The sequence below is a fragment of the Lissotriton helveticus genome, chromosome 7 (genome assembly GCF_964261635.1).
Source record: "Lissotriton helveticus chromosome 7, aLisHel1.1, whole genome shotgun sequence".
Lineage (NCBI taxonomy): Eukaryota > Metazoa > Chordata > Amphibia > Caudata > Salamandridae > Lissotriton > Lissotriton helveticus.
In genome coordinates this window covers 149,454,307-149,471,019 of record NC_136068.1, presented here as the reverse complement: position 1 = coordinate 149,471,019, position 16,713 = coordinate 149,454,307, and the positions used below count along the sequence as shown (strand labels likewise).

At 51.4% G+C, this 16,713-nt stretch overlaps 1 protein-coding gene across 2 annotated transcripts in view; it reads left to right on the top strand.

Moving 5' to 3' along the window:
- Positions 1-1,351: 1,351 nt before the first annotated feature.
- PHACTR3 (phosphatase and actin regulator 3) overlaps positions 1,352-16,713 on the top strand; it is a 581,252-nt gene continuing 565,890 nt past the window's right edge. The window contains exon 1 of one of the 2 annotated variants that reach the window (XM_078650448.1): positions 1,352-1,883. In XM_078650448.1, the coding sequence (XP_078506574.1) occupies positions 1,778-1,883 (106 nt within the window). In that variant the 5' untranslated portion in view covers positions 1,352-1,777. The remainder of the gene's footprint in view (positions 1,884-16,713) is intronic. The other variant, XM_078650449.1, reaches the window with a different exon arrangement.

Below are 16,713 nucleotides of genomic sequence, written 5' to 3'. Positions count from 1 at the left end.
ACGTCCCCCTCCAGCCTGGCACCTTGTGCCATCCTGTGTGGCACTCACGCCGCAGCAGGAATAGTGCTGCTGTCTGTTCACACCTGCAGTGCCCTCTTCCGCGGGCATGCTTCATGCGTTGTGCGGTGCCCTCAGAGGCCGAGGCTGGCTGGCACCGTCAGCTCAATGCAGAGGTCACCGTCGCCCCCGCCGTGCAGCGCTACAGCCGCGCACTTCAGGGAGCTGGAGGCGGGCAGTGGGTGTGTGGGCTCAGAGGGGCAATAGAGAGCATCACGGGCAGAGAGGGTGAATACTTGCAGCACTGTGGGCAGTTTTCAGGTGGGTTGGAAAATGTATGGGTAGGAGACAACTATTGGGGGAGAAATTGGCACGAATGAACATCCCACGGAGTAGGGGCTGCTGTGTTCGTGCTGTTTGGATATAATTAGGGGAAACTGAAACCCTGAAATTCAGAGGGTCTTATGAAGCGGGGACTGAAATGGGCGTGGGCGGCAGCGTTTGGTGTGAGGAGAGGCGATGGTGCTGCAGCGGTGCTTGTTCACTGGCCGGGGGTGCTGTCCTTTCCCGCCCACTTGCTTCCTCCCTCACAGACCTTCCTCTCCTCCCTGGTCCCAGAGGGGTGATGTTCGCGGACCTACTGGGGGCGAGCTCTGACGTGACGCCCCCTCCTCCCAGCAGGTAAATGGATGTGGTCCTCCGGAGGGGGGTCTCTGACGTCACGCCGCCCCCGTCCCCCGCCTCGCGCAGGGGATGCTGGTAGAATCCCAATGCCTCCATCAGATGCTCGGAGCTCCGCAGCACAGAGAGCCGAGCCTCCCCCGGAGGAGTGTGGGACCCCCGCAGCCCCGGGGACAGGACTGGCTCTGTCCATCCCAGGGAGGAGGAGGGAGCCCCGGCAGAAGATGGTGCAGAGCCCAGCCCCGCTGATTCCCAAGGCGCTGCCCCACCCCCGACGACACTGGCCATTGCTGCCCAGCGCTGTCTCATCACATACGGCCATCAGCGCCCCCCAGCACTGCCCACACAGGGTGGGCATCCCAGTGCCCGGCACTGACTACCCCAACACTACAGCTTTATCACTGAGGTCCCTGCACTGACCCCCAGCACCGCCCCTCCTCACCAATGAGCCCCCCAACACTGACACCTCCAGGTCTGACCAGGGAGCCCTGACTCACATTCCGACCGCGAGCACCGCCCCCGCCCTCACCACATGGCCCCCCAGCAGTGACACTCCCAACTCTCTCGCCTACCACCGTTCTTCTCGGCCCCCACTGTTACGGCCCCCACTGAGCCCCCAGTACTGCCAGACCCCCCCCCCCCGCACCACTTCCGTAGAGGCAAAGAATAAACCAGCACTACTATCTCTCTGAACTGCCCCCTCTCACCCATGGGTCGGCCCTCTGGTACCCACCTCGTGTATTCACTCTCTCCTCACCTCTGACTTATAGAACATTATACGACCCTGACTGCTGCCCTCGCCACGAACCCTCACCGCTGCCCTCGCCACGAACCCTCACCGCTGCCCTCACCACGAACCCTCACCGCTGCCCTCAGCTGCCCACACCCTGCCCAGCTGTGACCTGCAACCTTGGCACGTAACCCCTCATTTAAACATCCCAGTAGTGCCCCCCCTGCACTGTGACCTTCCAGAGCCCCCTCTTCCACCACGGACCCCCACAGGACGGTGACGTGGGCGGCGTACACCCTCTCGGCCCGCACCTGGGTCCCCCGCCTGTTGCCCCTCCCCTTCTCCCCGCCGCCCATCCTGGGGCTCTCCATGGCCGGAGCAGAGGAGGGGGTCTCTGGATACTTCATACCGAGGACCAGGTCCCAGAGCGACCCCAGCGCCCTCCACCCGGACACCGAGTCCGGGGACAGCCCAGGTAAGGCTCGCCTGCATGCGGCACAAGGTGTGGGGGTCAGTGTGTGGGGCCAGCACCGGGGCACCTTTGCGGGAGAAGTGCGCATGTTTGTTCACGGACTCAGGGGCAAGATCGTCGTGCCACGGGTCACTGGGCAGGGTAAGCGCGCCGTTCGGTGCCCTGTACCCATGTATAGTCAGCCTCCGTCAGCAATGTGCTGGGTGGCGTCTATGATCAGTCTCTGTCATCAGTGGGCAGGATAATTGTGCAGGTTCGGTCCCTGCGATCATTGTGCAAGATAAGTGTGCAGGCCCATGCGTCAAGGTGCTGGTTCAGGGCCCTGCACCAATGTGCATTGTCAGAGACTGACACCACTATGCAGTATAGGCGTGTGCGGTCAGAATGAGGGGCAGCTACACTCCCTGGAATCAGTGTGCATGACAGGTGTGCAGATAATACTGTGAATCACTGTGTGGGATAAGCGTGCTGGTTGGTGGCCTTGCACCAATGTGCAGGGTCAGTCCCTGGCATCAACGTGCATTATAATCGCGTAGGGATTGTCTTTGGAATCAGTGATCAGGCTAAGGGTGCAGCTTCAATCACTGGAATTGGTGTACATGATATGTGTGCAGGTTCAGTCCCTGTAATCAGTGTGCGAAATAAGTGCGCAGGTAAGTGTGCCATGTATCATTGTGCGGCTTAATAAGTGTGCTTCATGGTCTTGCACCAATGTGCAGGATCAGTCCCTGGCATCAATGTACAGTATAAGCGCTTGGGGACAGTCTCTGGAATTAGTGTACATGCTAAGTGTGCAGGTTCAGTCCCTGGAATCAGTGTACATAAGTGTGCAGGTTCAGTCCCTGGAATCAGTGTACATAAGTGTGCAGGCTCAGTCACTGGAATCAGTGTACATAACTGTGCAGTTTCAGTCCCTGGAATCAGTGTACATGATAAGTGTGGAGGTAGCAGTGTGATGGATCATTGTGCGCGGTACATGTGCAGGTAGGTGTGTCATGGATCATTGTGCGTGGTAAGTGTACCAGTTCAGTCCATGGAATCAGTGTACATAAGTGTGCAGGTTCAGTACCTGGAATCAATGTACATAAGTGTGCACGCTCAGTCACTGGAATCAGTGTACATAAGTGTGCAGGTTCAGTCCCTGGAATCAGTGTATGTGATAAGTGTGAAGGTTCAGTCCCTGGAATCAGTGTATATAAGTGGGCAGTTTCTCATACCTGGAATCAGTGTGCATAAGTGTGCAGGCTCAGTCACTGGAATCAGTGTACATAAGTGTGCAGGTTCAGTCTCTGAAATCAGTGTATGTGATAAGTGTGCAGGTTTAGTCCCTGGAATCAGTATACATAAGTGTGCAGGCTCACTCACTGGAATCAGTGAACATAAGTATGCAGGTTCAGTCCCTGGAATCAGTTTACGTGATAAGTGTGCAGGCTCAGTCACTGGAATCAGTGTAGATGATAAGTGTGCAGGTTCAGTCTCTGTCATCCGTAGGCTGGATAAGTGTGCAGGTTCGGTCCCTGCGATTACTGTGCAAGATAAGTGTGCAGGCCCAGGCGTCAAGGTGCTGGTTCAGGGCCCTGCACCAATGTGCATTGTCAGTGACTGACACCACTATGCAGTATAGGCGTGTGAGGTCAGAATGAGGGTGCAGCTTCACTCCCTGGAATCAGTGTGCATGACAGGTTTGCAGATAATACTGTGAATCACTGTGTGGGGTAAGCGTGCTGGTTTATGGCCTTGCAGATATGTGCAGGGTCAGTCCCTGGCATCAACGTGCATTATAATTGCGTAGGGATTGTCTCCGGAATCAGTGATCAGGCTAAGGGTGCAGGTTCAGTCCCTGGAATTGGTGTACATGATAAGTGTGCAGGTTCAGTCCCTGAAATCAGTGTGCAAAATAAGTGTGCAGGTAGGTGTGCCATGTATCATTGTGCGGCTTAATAAGTGTGCATCATGGCCGTGCACCAAAATGCAGGATCAGCTCCTGGCATCACTGTGCAGTATAAGCACTTGGGGACAGCCTCTGGAATCAGTGTACATGAGTGTGCAGGTTCAGTCCCTGGAATCAGTGTACATAAGTGTGCAGGCTCAGTCACTGGAATCAGGTTACATAAGTGTGCTGATTCAGTCCCTGGAATCAGTGATCAGGATGTGTGCAGGTTCAGCCTCTGGAATCAGTGTACATGATAAGTGTGCAGGTAGGTGTGTCATGGATCATTGTGCGTGGAACGTGTGCAGGTAGGTGTGTCATGGATCATTGTGTGCGGTAAAGTGTGCCAGTTCAGTCCCTGGAATCAGTGTACATAAGTGTGCAGGTTCAGTCCCTGGAATCAGCGTACATAAGTGTGCAGGCTCAGTCACTAGAATCAGTGTACATAAGTGTGCAGGTTCAGTCCTTGGACTCAGTGTACATGATAAGTGTGCAGGTTCAGTCCCTGGAATCAGTGTACATAAGTGTGCAGGCTCAGTCACTGGAATCAGTGTACACAAGTGTGCAGGTTCAGTCCCTGGAATCAGTGTACGTGGTAAGTGTGCAGGCTCAGTCACTAGAATCAGTGTACATGATACGTGTGCAGGCTCAGTCCCTGTAATCAGTGTACATAAGTGTGCAGGTTCAGTCCCTGGAATCAGTGTGCATAAGTGTGCAGGCTCAGTCACTGGAATCAGTGTACATGATAAGTGTGCAGGTTCAGTCACTGGAATCAGTGTACATAAGTGTGCAGGCTCAGTCTCTAGAATCAGTGTACATACGTGTGCAGGTGCAGTCCCTGGAATCAATGTGCATGATAAAAGTGTGCAGGTTGAGTTTCTGGGATCAGGGATCAGGATGTGTGCAGGTTCAGTCCCTGGAATCAGGGTACATGATAAGTGTGCCATGCATCATTGTGCGCAGTAGGTGTGCTGGTTCATGGCCATGCACCAATGGGCCCAGTACCAATGCGCAGGATAAGCATTTAGGGTCAGGCTCCGGGATCAGCGGGCATTAGTGTGTGGGATCAGTGCCCTGCATAGCTTTGTAGGATAAGTGTGCTGGGTCAGTGCTCGGATCAGTGTGCAGGCTAAGCATGCAGGGTCATTGTGCAGGAACATTGTGCAGGACCAGTGTCCTGTACATGGACTAATGTGCAGGCATAGTGTGCAGGAACAGTGTCCTGGACTGATGTGCAGGAAAAGCGTGCAGGATCAGTGTCCTGGACATGACTGATGTGAAGGATTAGTGTGCAGGGTCGGTGTGCTCGATCCAAGTGCAGGATGTGTGTTTAGAACCAGAATGTTGGGCACGTCTGGTGTGTAGACTAACTGTGTATGTATACCCTATATGTGTGCTTATGCCCAACATAACTATGCAGGGTCCATGTGCACAGCTTGTGTGTGCAATTCATATGCCGGATTTAGGTTCAGAGCCAGTAGGTAGGACCATGTTTCAGGAAAGGTGTCCAGGATAAGTGCCCGGGGGTGGAGGATGCGTGTGCGACACACACCACATATTTCAGTGGTTATATCACAAAGGATCTTTTGCAGTACCAGTGTACAGGCAAAGAGCTGGTGGCAGTGCCAGTGTACAGGCCAAGAACTGGTGGCAGTACCAGTGTAGAGGCCAAGAACTGGTGGCAGTACCAGTGTACAGGCAAAGAGCTGGTGGCAGGACCAGTGTACAGGCAAAGAGCTGGTGGCAGTGCCAGTGTACAGGCCAAGAGCTGGTGGCAGGACCAGTGTACAGGCCAACAGCTGGTGACAGTACCAGTGCACAGGCCAAGAGCTGGTGGCAGTACCAGTGTACAGGCCAAGAACTGGTGGCAGTACCAGTGTACAGGCCAAGAGCTGGTGGCAGTACCAGTGTACAGGCCAGGAACTGGTGGCAGTACCAGTGTACAGGCCAAGAGCTGGTGGCAGGACCAGTGTACAGGCCGAGCTGGTGGCAGGACCAGTGTACAGGCCAAGAGCTGGTGGCAGGACCAGTGTACAGGCCAAGAGCTGGTGGCAGTACCAGTGTACAGGCCAAGAACTGGTGGCAGTACCAGTGTACAGGCCAGGAGCTGGTGGCAGGACCAGTGTACAGGCCAAGAGCTGGTGGCAGTACCAGTGTACAGGCCAAGAACTGGTGGCAGTACCAGTGTACAGGCCAAGAGCTGGTGGCAGTACCAGTGTACAGGCCAAGAACTGGTGGCAGTACCAGTGTACAGGCCAAGAGCTGGTGGCAGTACCAGTGTACATGCAAATGCTGGTGGCAGGACCAGTGTACAGGCCAAGAGCTGGTGGCAGTACCAGTGTACAGGCCAATAACTGGTGGCAGTACCAGTGTACAGGCCAAGAGCTGGTGGCAGGACCAGTGTACAGGCCAAGAGCTGGTGGCAGTACCAGTGTACAGGCAAGCGCTAGTGGCATTACCAGTGTCCAGGTCAAAAGCTGGTGGCAGTACCAGTGTACAGGCATGCGCTGGTGGCAATACCAGTGTACAGGCCAGGAGCTGATGGCAGGACCAGTGTACAGGCCAGGAGCTGGTGGCAGGACTAGTGTGCAGGCCTGGAGCTGGTGGCAGGACCAGTGTACAGGCCAAGAGCTGGTTGCAGTACCAGTGTGCAGGCTAGGAGCTGGTGGCAGGACCAGTGTGCAGGCCAAGAACTGGTGGCAGTACCAGTGTACAGGCCAAGAGCTAGTGGCAGTACCAGTGTACAGGCCAAGAGCTGGTGGCATTACCAGTGTACAGGTCAAGAGCTAGTGGCAGTACCAGTGTACAGGTCAAGCGCTGGTGGCAGGACCAGTGTGCAGGCCAGGAGCTGGTGGCATTACCAGTGTACAGGCCAAGAGCTGGTGGCAGTACCAGTGTACAGACCGGGAGCTGGTGGCAGGACCAGTGTGCAGGCCAAGAGCTGGTGGCAGTACCAGTGTACAGGCTAAGAGCTGGTGGCAGTACCAGTGAACAGGCCAAGAGCTGGTTGCAGTACCAGTGTACAGGCCATGAGCTAGTGGCAGTACCAGTGTACAGGTCAAGCACTGGTGGCAGTACCAGTGTACAGGCCAAGCGCTGGTGGCAGGACCAGTGTGCAGGCCAGGAGCTGGTGGCATTACCAGTGTACAGGGCAAGAGCTAGTGGCAGTACCAGTGTACAGGTCAAATCGCTGGTGGCAGGACCAGTGTACAGGCCAAGAGCTGGTGGCAGTACCAGTGTACAGGCCAAGAGCTGGTGGCAGTACCAGTGTACAGGCCAAGAGCTAGTGGCAGTACCAGTGTACAGGTCAAATCGCTGGTGGCAGGACCAGTGTGCAGGCCAGGAGCTGGTGGCAGGACCAGTGTGCAGGCCAAGAGCTGGTGGCAGTACCAGTGTACAGGCCAAGAGCTGGTGGCAGTACCAATGTACAGGCCAAGAGCTGGTGGCAGTACCAGTGTACAGGCCAAGAGCTAGTGGCAGAATCAGTGTACAGGTCAAGCGCTGGTGGCAGGACCAGTGTACAGGCCAAGAGCTGGTGGCAGTACCAGTGTACAGGCCAAGAGCTGGTGGCAGTACCAGTGTACAGGCCAAGAGCTGGTGGCAATACCAGTGTACAGGCAAGAGCTGGTGGCATTACCAGTGTACAGGCCAACAGCTGGTGACAGTACCAGTGTACAGGCCAAGAGCTGGTGGCAGTACCAGTGTACAGGTCAAGAGCTGGTGGCAGTACCAGTGTACAGGCCAAGAGCTGGTGGCAGTACCAGTGTACAGGCCAAGAGCTGGTGGCAGTACCAGTGTACAGACCGAGAGCTGGTGGCAATACCAGTGTACAGACCAAGAGCTAGTGGCAATACCAGTGTACAGGCAAGAGCTGGTGGCATTACCAGTGTACAGGCAAGCGCTGGTGGCAGGACCAGTGTACAGGCCAAGAGCTGGTGGCAGTACCAGTGTTTAGGCCAAACGCTGGTGGCAGTACCAGTGTACAGGCCAAGAGCTGGTGGCAGTACCAGTGTACAGGCAAAGAGCTGGTGGCAGGACCAGTGTACAGGCCAAGAGCTGGTGGCAGGACCAGTGTACAGGCCAAGAGCTGGTGGCAGTACCAGTGTACAGGCCAAGAGCTGGTGGCAGGACCAGTGTGCAGGCCAAGAGCTGGTGGCAGTACCAGTGTACAGGCCAAGAGCTGGTGGCAGTACCAGTGTACAGGCAAAGAGCTGGTGGCAGGACCAGTGTACAGGCCAAGCGCTGGTGGCAGGACCAGTGTACAGGCCAAGAGCTGGTGGCAGGACCAGTGTACAGGCCAAGAGCTGGTGGCAGGACCAGTGTACAGGCCAAGAGCTGGTGGCAGGACCAGTGTACAGGCCAACAGCTGGTGGCAGGACCAGTGTACAGGCCAAGAGCTGGTGGCAGGACCAGTGTACAGGCCAAGAGCTGGTGGCAGGACCAGTGTACAGGCCAACAGCTGGTTGCAGAACTAGTGTGCAGACCGAGCATTGATTGTACGGTCAGTGTGCAGGTTTAGCATGGACTGCACGGTCAGTGTGCAGGCTGGGCATGGACTGCACGGTCAGTGTGCAGGCTGACCATGGACTGCACGGTCAGTGTGCAGGCTGACACATGTTGAAAGATAATTGTACAGACTGAGCATTAATGGTACAATCACTGTTGCTGTAAGGTCAGCGTGAGGTTGAGCATTGATGGTACGATTAGTGTTGTTGTAAGGTCAGTGTGCAGGCTGAGGATTGATGGTCAGTGTGCAGGCTGACATATGCAAGGTCAGTTTGCAGACTGAAGTTGATAGTAGGATCAGTGGTGTTGTAAGTCAATGTCAGGCTGAGCATCGATTGCACAGTCAGTGTGCAGGCTAAGCACATGTTGCAAGGCCCACTCAGATTCCATCTCCAGCTGCTCTCACTGGTACCCAGTCATATCTGCCTCCCAGGCTTTGCCCATCTGAAATTAATTAAATTATGTTGCGTTTTTCTATAGCGCCAACTTAGGCCAGGGTCATTAGAGCGCTTCACAAGAGAACAGCGAGTCAATTATGGGTACAAGCTGTTGTACGACAAAAGTTAAGCATAAAAGAACAAGAACAGACTGGCCATATCAATAAATGGAATGCGAAAATGCGTTCATCGCTTTATTCAAAGTGCCTCTGAAATAGGGGGATTTTCAGTTCTTTTTTAAGGGCGGCACAACTGCAGGGTGGGCATAGAGCTGGTGGGAGGGAGTGTCACGTCCTTGTTTCACTTCCAGAAAAGGCCTGCTCCATAAAGCTTCTTGCTTGAATGTTGGTTGCTCCTTAAGAAGGGATTCAACATGTTTCGATCCCCGTTAAGCACCAGAGACCTTCAGCTGCTCATCCAGACGGGTGGGTGTAGAGATGAGAAGGACCTTATGATGCACACAGCCTTAAATTGAGTTCTTGCTTTCATGGGGAGCAATTGCAGGGTACGAAATGCTGCTCTCAGTGTTCCCAGATGAGCTTTAGAGAGATCAGAAAGGAGTGAATTCCCATAGAACAGTACACGAAGGACGAGCACCTACCTGGATTACCGACTTAAACTTCTGCTCTGGAATAAACTGTCTTCTGCGTTGGTGGCGAGAGCTCTTGGCCATGGCCCAGATTTTCTTTGGAAGGTTAAGGTGGTTTTCAAGGATAAATACAAGGGATCTGGCGTTCTTCACAGCAGGCGGTTTGCATTTTAAGGGAGAAAAGGATTCCAACTACTCAGTAGAGGAAGGCTGGATTTTTTCTGTGAGATTAGTAGAAATTCTGTTTTTGTTTGGTTGAGTTTTAAATGGTGGCCAGCCATCCTTTTTTGGGTTCTGCTAACAGGCATGGAGAGCAGGAGGATGTTGGTAGGGGATGAAATCGACAGACAAATCTGCGTATCATCCGCAGACCGAGGATATAGAACTCCAGAGTTTCTTAGAATCTCTCCAAGTGGGTCAAAGAAGAGATTCAACAAAGTTGAGGATAGAATCGAGTCTTGTGGAACCCCTTCTTTAAGGCTGGTTTTGCTAGAGACAGAGCTCTCTGTTCCCACTACTTGGGATTGACAGATAGGAAAGGGAACCAGTTTAGGAGCGCTCCATCCGTCCCCATCCTTTCCTATAAGATCTTAATCAGAGCAAGGTGGGCTGTATCAAAGGTAGCCGAGAGGTCCAGAAGCTCAAGTAGGCGGAATTCACCCTTGTCTAAATAAGCTGTTGCTGCCACGCTTCCCATTACCCCAGCTACATACACTGGACGTAGGAATCTTCCGCCAGCCAGGCCAGGCCAGGCGTGGTTCTCTTTCATGTTTCCTGTCTTGCTAACATCTTCTTGTGCATATTTTTAGTTACAATAGCAGTTAAACCTAGAGGATCAAAAATCTTGTGTACTGTGCATGGTGAGGTGTGGGGTGGGCGTGTTAGTTGATGTTTTGGGCATCCTGTCAGTAGCTGAGGGACACTGACATTGACCTGGATGCAGAGAATGAAAACGTAACATTGGCTTAACTTTGCTCTGCAGGGGCTCAGTTTGTGGATAAAGGCCCTCCCCTAACTGACCGCTGTTGAGTAAGAATAGTCTTAGGATCTCACTGGGGTCTATCGCGTGTCCCTTGTGAACTGGCAGGTAGGCCCTAGATTGGGCAGACAAGGGTGGTCTTGGCATAAGACTCCTGCGGTCTCCGAACCACCTCTCTCTGAACTGTTAATCGCTTGAACCTCACCTCTGTCTCCCTTTATCTCAGTACCACTCACCCCCACATGCCTCAGTAGACTGATGGACGATTAAGAGCTCACAGGAATACTTTTATGAATATTTATTTCTAAGTTGTTACAGTAAATGTTATAAAATGTAACGATTTACAATTGTGTGGTTTTCATAGATGGGCACTTTACTGTTCTTGTCTCAGTTTTTTTATTCTGTTCTTTCCACAACTACAAAGTTTTGCAAGTGCTAGTTAGAAGCCGACACTTGTTTCATCCTGTTGGTGTTCTATGCCTTCAAGCGGTCTCAGGCTTAACAGTCACAACTTGAACGAGTAGTTCCTAACTTTTCCACTGACTTGATGTATTTTGTCTGGTGTTTTACTGCTAACCATTAGCCAGCTGCTCGTAGTAATAGGTCTATGGAGTTGGGGGTGTTCTGCCTACTCACCATGTGATATCCGCCACCCTACATGTCGCCGTAGCCGTCCTGCTCCACTCCAGATACCTTTCACTGCATATATGTCTCCTGTCCGCCCTGCACATTTTACCGACATGTCACTATATCTGCATGCTCTATTTTTGCGGCTTCTCACGGTACGTCTTGCTGTATCCCACCTACTCCACTCGTGATATGCCTATCCCACCCGGCACTGTCCCCTTCCCGCCTCACTTCCTGTTTCTTTCACATTTTTGGACACCACCTTACACTGTATCCTGCAAGCTCTGTTGCTTGTCCCTTGCACTCTCTGTGTTACTTTGTCTTGAAATCCTCTACTCCTTCTATTCATTACATAGTTTTGTTACGCACCATCATGTCACCGTACTGCCATATCACAATGTTCAATTACACATGTACGAGAGGGACCAGTTTAGCCTGAATGTCCAGAAAATGTATTTTTGATTAACTTTGGGAGGATTAGTGGGTTGTGGAATCCGGTGCAGGACTGCTGAGGCTGGTCACTTTTTAGTAGAGGGGCGTCACCGTGATTTTTGGTGGCATGTGGAATGCTTCCTTGAAGTTGTCAAAGGTTGAATGCTTCCTTTTAGTTGTCGAACGCTGAGAAGGTTAAATGCTTCCTTGAAGTTGTCGAAGGCTGATAAGGTTGAATGCTTCCTTGAAGTTGTCGAAGGCTGGGAAGGTTGGATGCTTCCTTGAAGTTGTCGAAGGCTGAGAAGGCTGGATGCTTCCTTTAAGTTGTCGAAGGCTGAGAAGGTTGGATGCTTCCTTGAAGTTGTCGAAGGCTGAGAAGTTTGGATGCTTCCTTGAAGTTGTTGTAGGCTGAGAAGGCTGGATGCTTCCTTGAAGTTGTTGACTCTGAGCATGACCCCAAGTGTTGTTCCAGGGCAGCGTCCCAAGATGGGGTCCTGGACCCTGATGGTTTTGCCTCCATATTTCTTCTGTCTGAAATTGACTTGGCTGAGGGCATTGCCATTTCTAGAGCATACATTTTACCATGGTGCATTGCATAGCCAGTTTCTAGCACAAGTCAGGGCTTTTTCCTTTGTAGGCTTTGCATTTGGTGCTTAGTACTTTAAATGTTTCACTTGACTCAACTAGAAGCTGCTCCATCGCTCTTTTTTCCAGCGACAGTCTATTCTGCCTAGTTTTGGACCCTCTGCAGTTTTAGAAGTTCTTTTTGGAAGCACCAATGTAAATTCTTATAGTTAATACTGATAGACCTGATTCTTAATTTGTACGGGCAGGTTTTTGGGCTGCTCTTTGTTTCTCACTCCCTGCATGTTACTATATCCTGTCTGTTCCACCCCTGAATCCTTGCACCCTGCATGTTACTGTATACCGTCTGCTCCACCCATGTATCCTAGCACCCCGTATGCTACTGCATCCTGCCTGCTCCACCCTTGGATCCTCACACCCTGCATGTTACTATATACTACCCTCCCTACACCTAGATTATTGCACCCTGCATGTTACTGCGCCCTGCCCGCTCCGCTCTCGGGTCTCTGCACCCTTGAAATTAATGTATCCTATCCTGGCCCCTCCACTCCAATTCCTTGAATTCTGCATGCTACTGCACCCTGCTCGCACCACTTCCGGTTCCTTGCTCCTTGCATGTTGCTTTGTCCTGTCCGACCACTCACTCCTGGCTCCTAGTACCCCACATACTCCGTCTTCCTGTACACTCCTACCCTATCCAATGCATATAGGTAATTGTTCACACGTTTCTTTGAAAGCATAGATCTTATGACAGAAGCCAGCACACTGCAGAGCAAAAAAAAAAAAAAAAAAGATGCGCCCAACGTGCGCAGTCAACGCCTGTCACCATGGGTACGCGCGCGCACACGCACACAGCACCGCCATTGTTTGGTGCACCGGGGCTCATGTCGAGTGTGCAGCAGCAGAGAACAATGGGCCCAAAATATTGCATAATAAGTGCGCTGTTTCTTAAAACAATGGACCCGCGTCCGTGCCTGGCGCAGCCTCGCGTCACCGAGTGATTTATAAGGCCATTTGCTGCGGTGGTTTCCGTGTTTGCCATTCGCCTCTCTCTGACAGAGAGCCTCGCCTGACAGGAGGGGACGGGCGCGTGCCTGTTATTTATCACCATGGAGACCAGGAAGCAAAGTCAATCTGCTGCTCTCTGAAGGAAGCCGCGCCGGCTTCCGTCACAAGGGCCTCGGCTTCTAATGAGCCGAGCCTGCTCGCCAAGAAGCCAGGGCCTGCTCGCCAAGAAGCCAGGGGCCTGCGCGCCCCTCCCTGCCCTTTGTCCTATTGATGAATGAGCGCGCGCCGCTGTATGCTAGTCTTTTTATTCACTCTATTTTAGAACTGCGTCATAGCCCTCTTGCGTCATTGGTATATATTATATAACCAATAGTAATCCATCCATAGTTAATTCTCAATATTCCAATAATGCAGACCTCTCACGTTTTCGAGGTACTTCGGAGATATAACCCATAAGAACTTTGATCCTTGATGACGGTACAATGCATGCTTTTATTTATTTGAGGGTTTTTAATATAGCACGGGCTGTTATCCAGCAAGGGGTGTCGGAGCGCTTTACGAGTACAATAGAGGTTATACAACAATTATTTTGTTAGTCAGATAGAGGAAAATATATGATCGTCAAAATATATAAATTGGTGTGCCTGGGGCGCACGGTCAGTGTTGCGTATTAATTCTAAAACGAACATAATTTTTCTTATTTCTTGAGGACCAGAGGCCACAACGTTTTTGAGAACTGCAAAAATCTATTTTTTACAGTATAGATGGGTGGATGCGTTGAAGTGTAATCTGTTCCACTTCGTGCCTACAGGCCCGGCTCCAGGAATTTTAATTTGGGTGGGCCAAGGGTGCATTTGGGTGGGCCACTGCGGGCTCGATTTGTCGGATATATGTGTAGTCAGACCTGCTTCAGGGCCCTCCTTTATCGCTTCTTAGTCTTACAAGGCCCAGTAAAACGCACTCTTTTCCAAATCTATTTCTAAATATTTTCACTCTCAAAAGTGTTTTTTCCATGTAATGTTCAATTGAGGGGAAGAGGAGGTTTCTGAGGTGGGAGTATCAGGCAAGTGACACTTCATGGGCTTTCTCTGTGCGAGCCTTCAGGGAGAATCCCTCTTCATACCTACCTCCACCTTACCCCGGACTCTGCAACGCACTCCCTTACAGGCTTGATTATACCCACTCCTCTCCAATGCACCTTATCTCACAGCTGACCTTGGGCCCCAACCTCATATCAGGCACCATCGGGATCCACTTTTATTTTTCCCGTTAGAAACATTAGTAAAATCACCTTCAAACTTAAAACATTGAATATAGCAGTAAATATAATTAGCACGCACTCTAAAGATTGTTCCACAGAAGCCCTTATGACCCGACTGCTAATTAAATAAACAAAAACAGAAAGGCCATGACAGGGCCGGCTACAGCGCTGATGCGAAAGTCTTTTTTGGCGCCGCACCAATATCCTCTTTCTCCGTAAATACCTTTACTACCACCTTCCAACAGTGTTCTTCATCCCTCTATGGCCCCCCTATTGACCTCTTCCTCAGATTCCTTCACTGTCACCCTCCAACAGTAACCCTCATCTCCCCATAGCCCTCCCCCTCATGACCTCCTCCGACTCCCTCACTACCACCCTCTACCAGTGCCCTCATCTCTCCCTAGCTCCCCCTCCACCCCATGACCTCTTCTTCAGATTCCCTCACTACCACCCTCCACCAGTGCCCCATATCTCTCTGTAGCCCCCCCTCATGACCCCCTCCTCAGACGCCCTCACTACCACCCTCCACCAGTGCCCCTCATCTCTCTGTAGCCCCCTCATGACCCCCTCCTCAGACGCCCTCACTAACACCCTCCACCAGTGCCCCTCATCTCCCCATAGCCCCTCCCCCTCATGACCTCTTCCTCGGTTTCCCACACTGCCTCCCTCCATCAGTGCCCCTCATCGCTCCATAGCCCCTCCCACTACCTCCTCCTCGGATTCCCTCACTGCCACCCTCCACCAGTGCCCCTCATCTTTACCTAGCCCCTCTCTCTTATGCATTTCATTTGTTGTATAGCGCTACTCATATCAGTGTAGGGTGTGTCAGTACTTTATACCACACACACATTATACAGAGACAATGAATCATACAAGTATGTAAATCAGTCTACAGGGAGTGTCACAATAGCCAATGAGGATTACAAGGTGTAGGAATCACATCATCCATACTGGTGGGTATTATATTTTTAAAGGGTTTGGTATGGGGAAACACAACCTTGGGATTTAAAAAGTATTCCACGGGGGTCAGCTTTACTGATAAAAATGTATATCTGCCCAGACATACTCATTTTAGCAACATTAGAATAATGAAAGACTGAGGAAGTTCTAACTAGATCACAAAACAAAAAAAGCAAAGCTCTAACTCTACCGTTCATGTTTGAACGCAGCTCTTTGATGACAGTTCATTGGTCACTGTCCTATGTTAGGATTGTAACTTCTGAACTGCAAGTAGCACAAGGATCTCTGTGACAAATGCTGTAACCCACTGAGCTATCCACATAAAATACAGTTCATAACTGATTGCTATCCAGCAGGATCATTAATCACCAGCGTTATCTGGGCATTTTGTATTGTCTAATTGTTGTCCTGCATCGGCCATGATAATGATAAAAACTGTTTAAATGAAGCACATGAAGTATGTGTCCTGCTGGGCCTGTGCAGATTTTTAAAAGAAAAAGAAATAGTTACACATTCTCTTACCTACTACTCCATTAGTCAAACTTTGTGTCACATCCTGATGTGAGAAGCAGCTGCAGGGGTCAGGAAAGTTGAATAGGAATAAACAATATCCACGCAGCAGAACAGGAGGCAAAGGTGACCATTGTCAAAGAAAGGATTTGTCGCCTTTCGCCATGTGGAGATGAAGGGGTGAAAAATTAAATAAAGCCTCGTTCATATCTGAATGGTCTTCTAAAGAACTGTGAAGTACTCGGGTGCTGCTGCGATAATCTCTAAAACTGTCTGTGTGTGTGCGCGCCCCGGGAAGCTGTCTCGGCCCGGGCGCACCACACACACACAGACACCCTTTGAGGTCAATGCCGGTGCGCGCCTGCCTTGAAGCCCTCACTGCGAGGGCCAAGGCTCCTGCTTGGGTGGGCCAGGCTCATGTTTGGGTGGGCCTGGCCCACCCGGCCCACCCGCTAGAACCGGGCCTGCGTGCCTGGGTGCTTTTGGGTGTGAATCAACCAGGTTGTTTATTGTGGGACCCCGAGGTCTCAGTGTGTGTGCCATTCTGCTGTTAGGAAGCCATCACTGGTTCTAGTGGGGTTCTGAATTCATTAGGGCTTCGGTTTGTACCAATTTCATATTAGGGGTCCTTTGATCAGACAGTGGCGTTTCCTCATCTAGTACCTAGATCTAGTATAGGGTATTACATGTATCTATATTCGCTCAGTTGTTGAGTGAAGCTTCATAAAGGTGTGGTCCCCAATTTTTTTGTTTGGATTTATCCAGAGAGTAAGCTACTGGGGAAGGTACTAGCAGAAACTGTTGGACCAGTATTTTTTTGAACCCCCCGTTTGAAAACTTTAAGAGAGGGATTAGTTTTGATTGAATGGGGAATGTTGTTCCAGATCATGGGGGTGCATCCAGAGAAGGTTTGGTTTAGGGTTCTTTTTCTTTTGTAGGGAGGTCGTTATTGCTTCGCAGGAGGCGTTGGCCTCCTGAAATGGACAGTTTTTCGGCCAGCTAGAGTGGA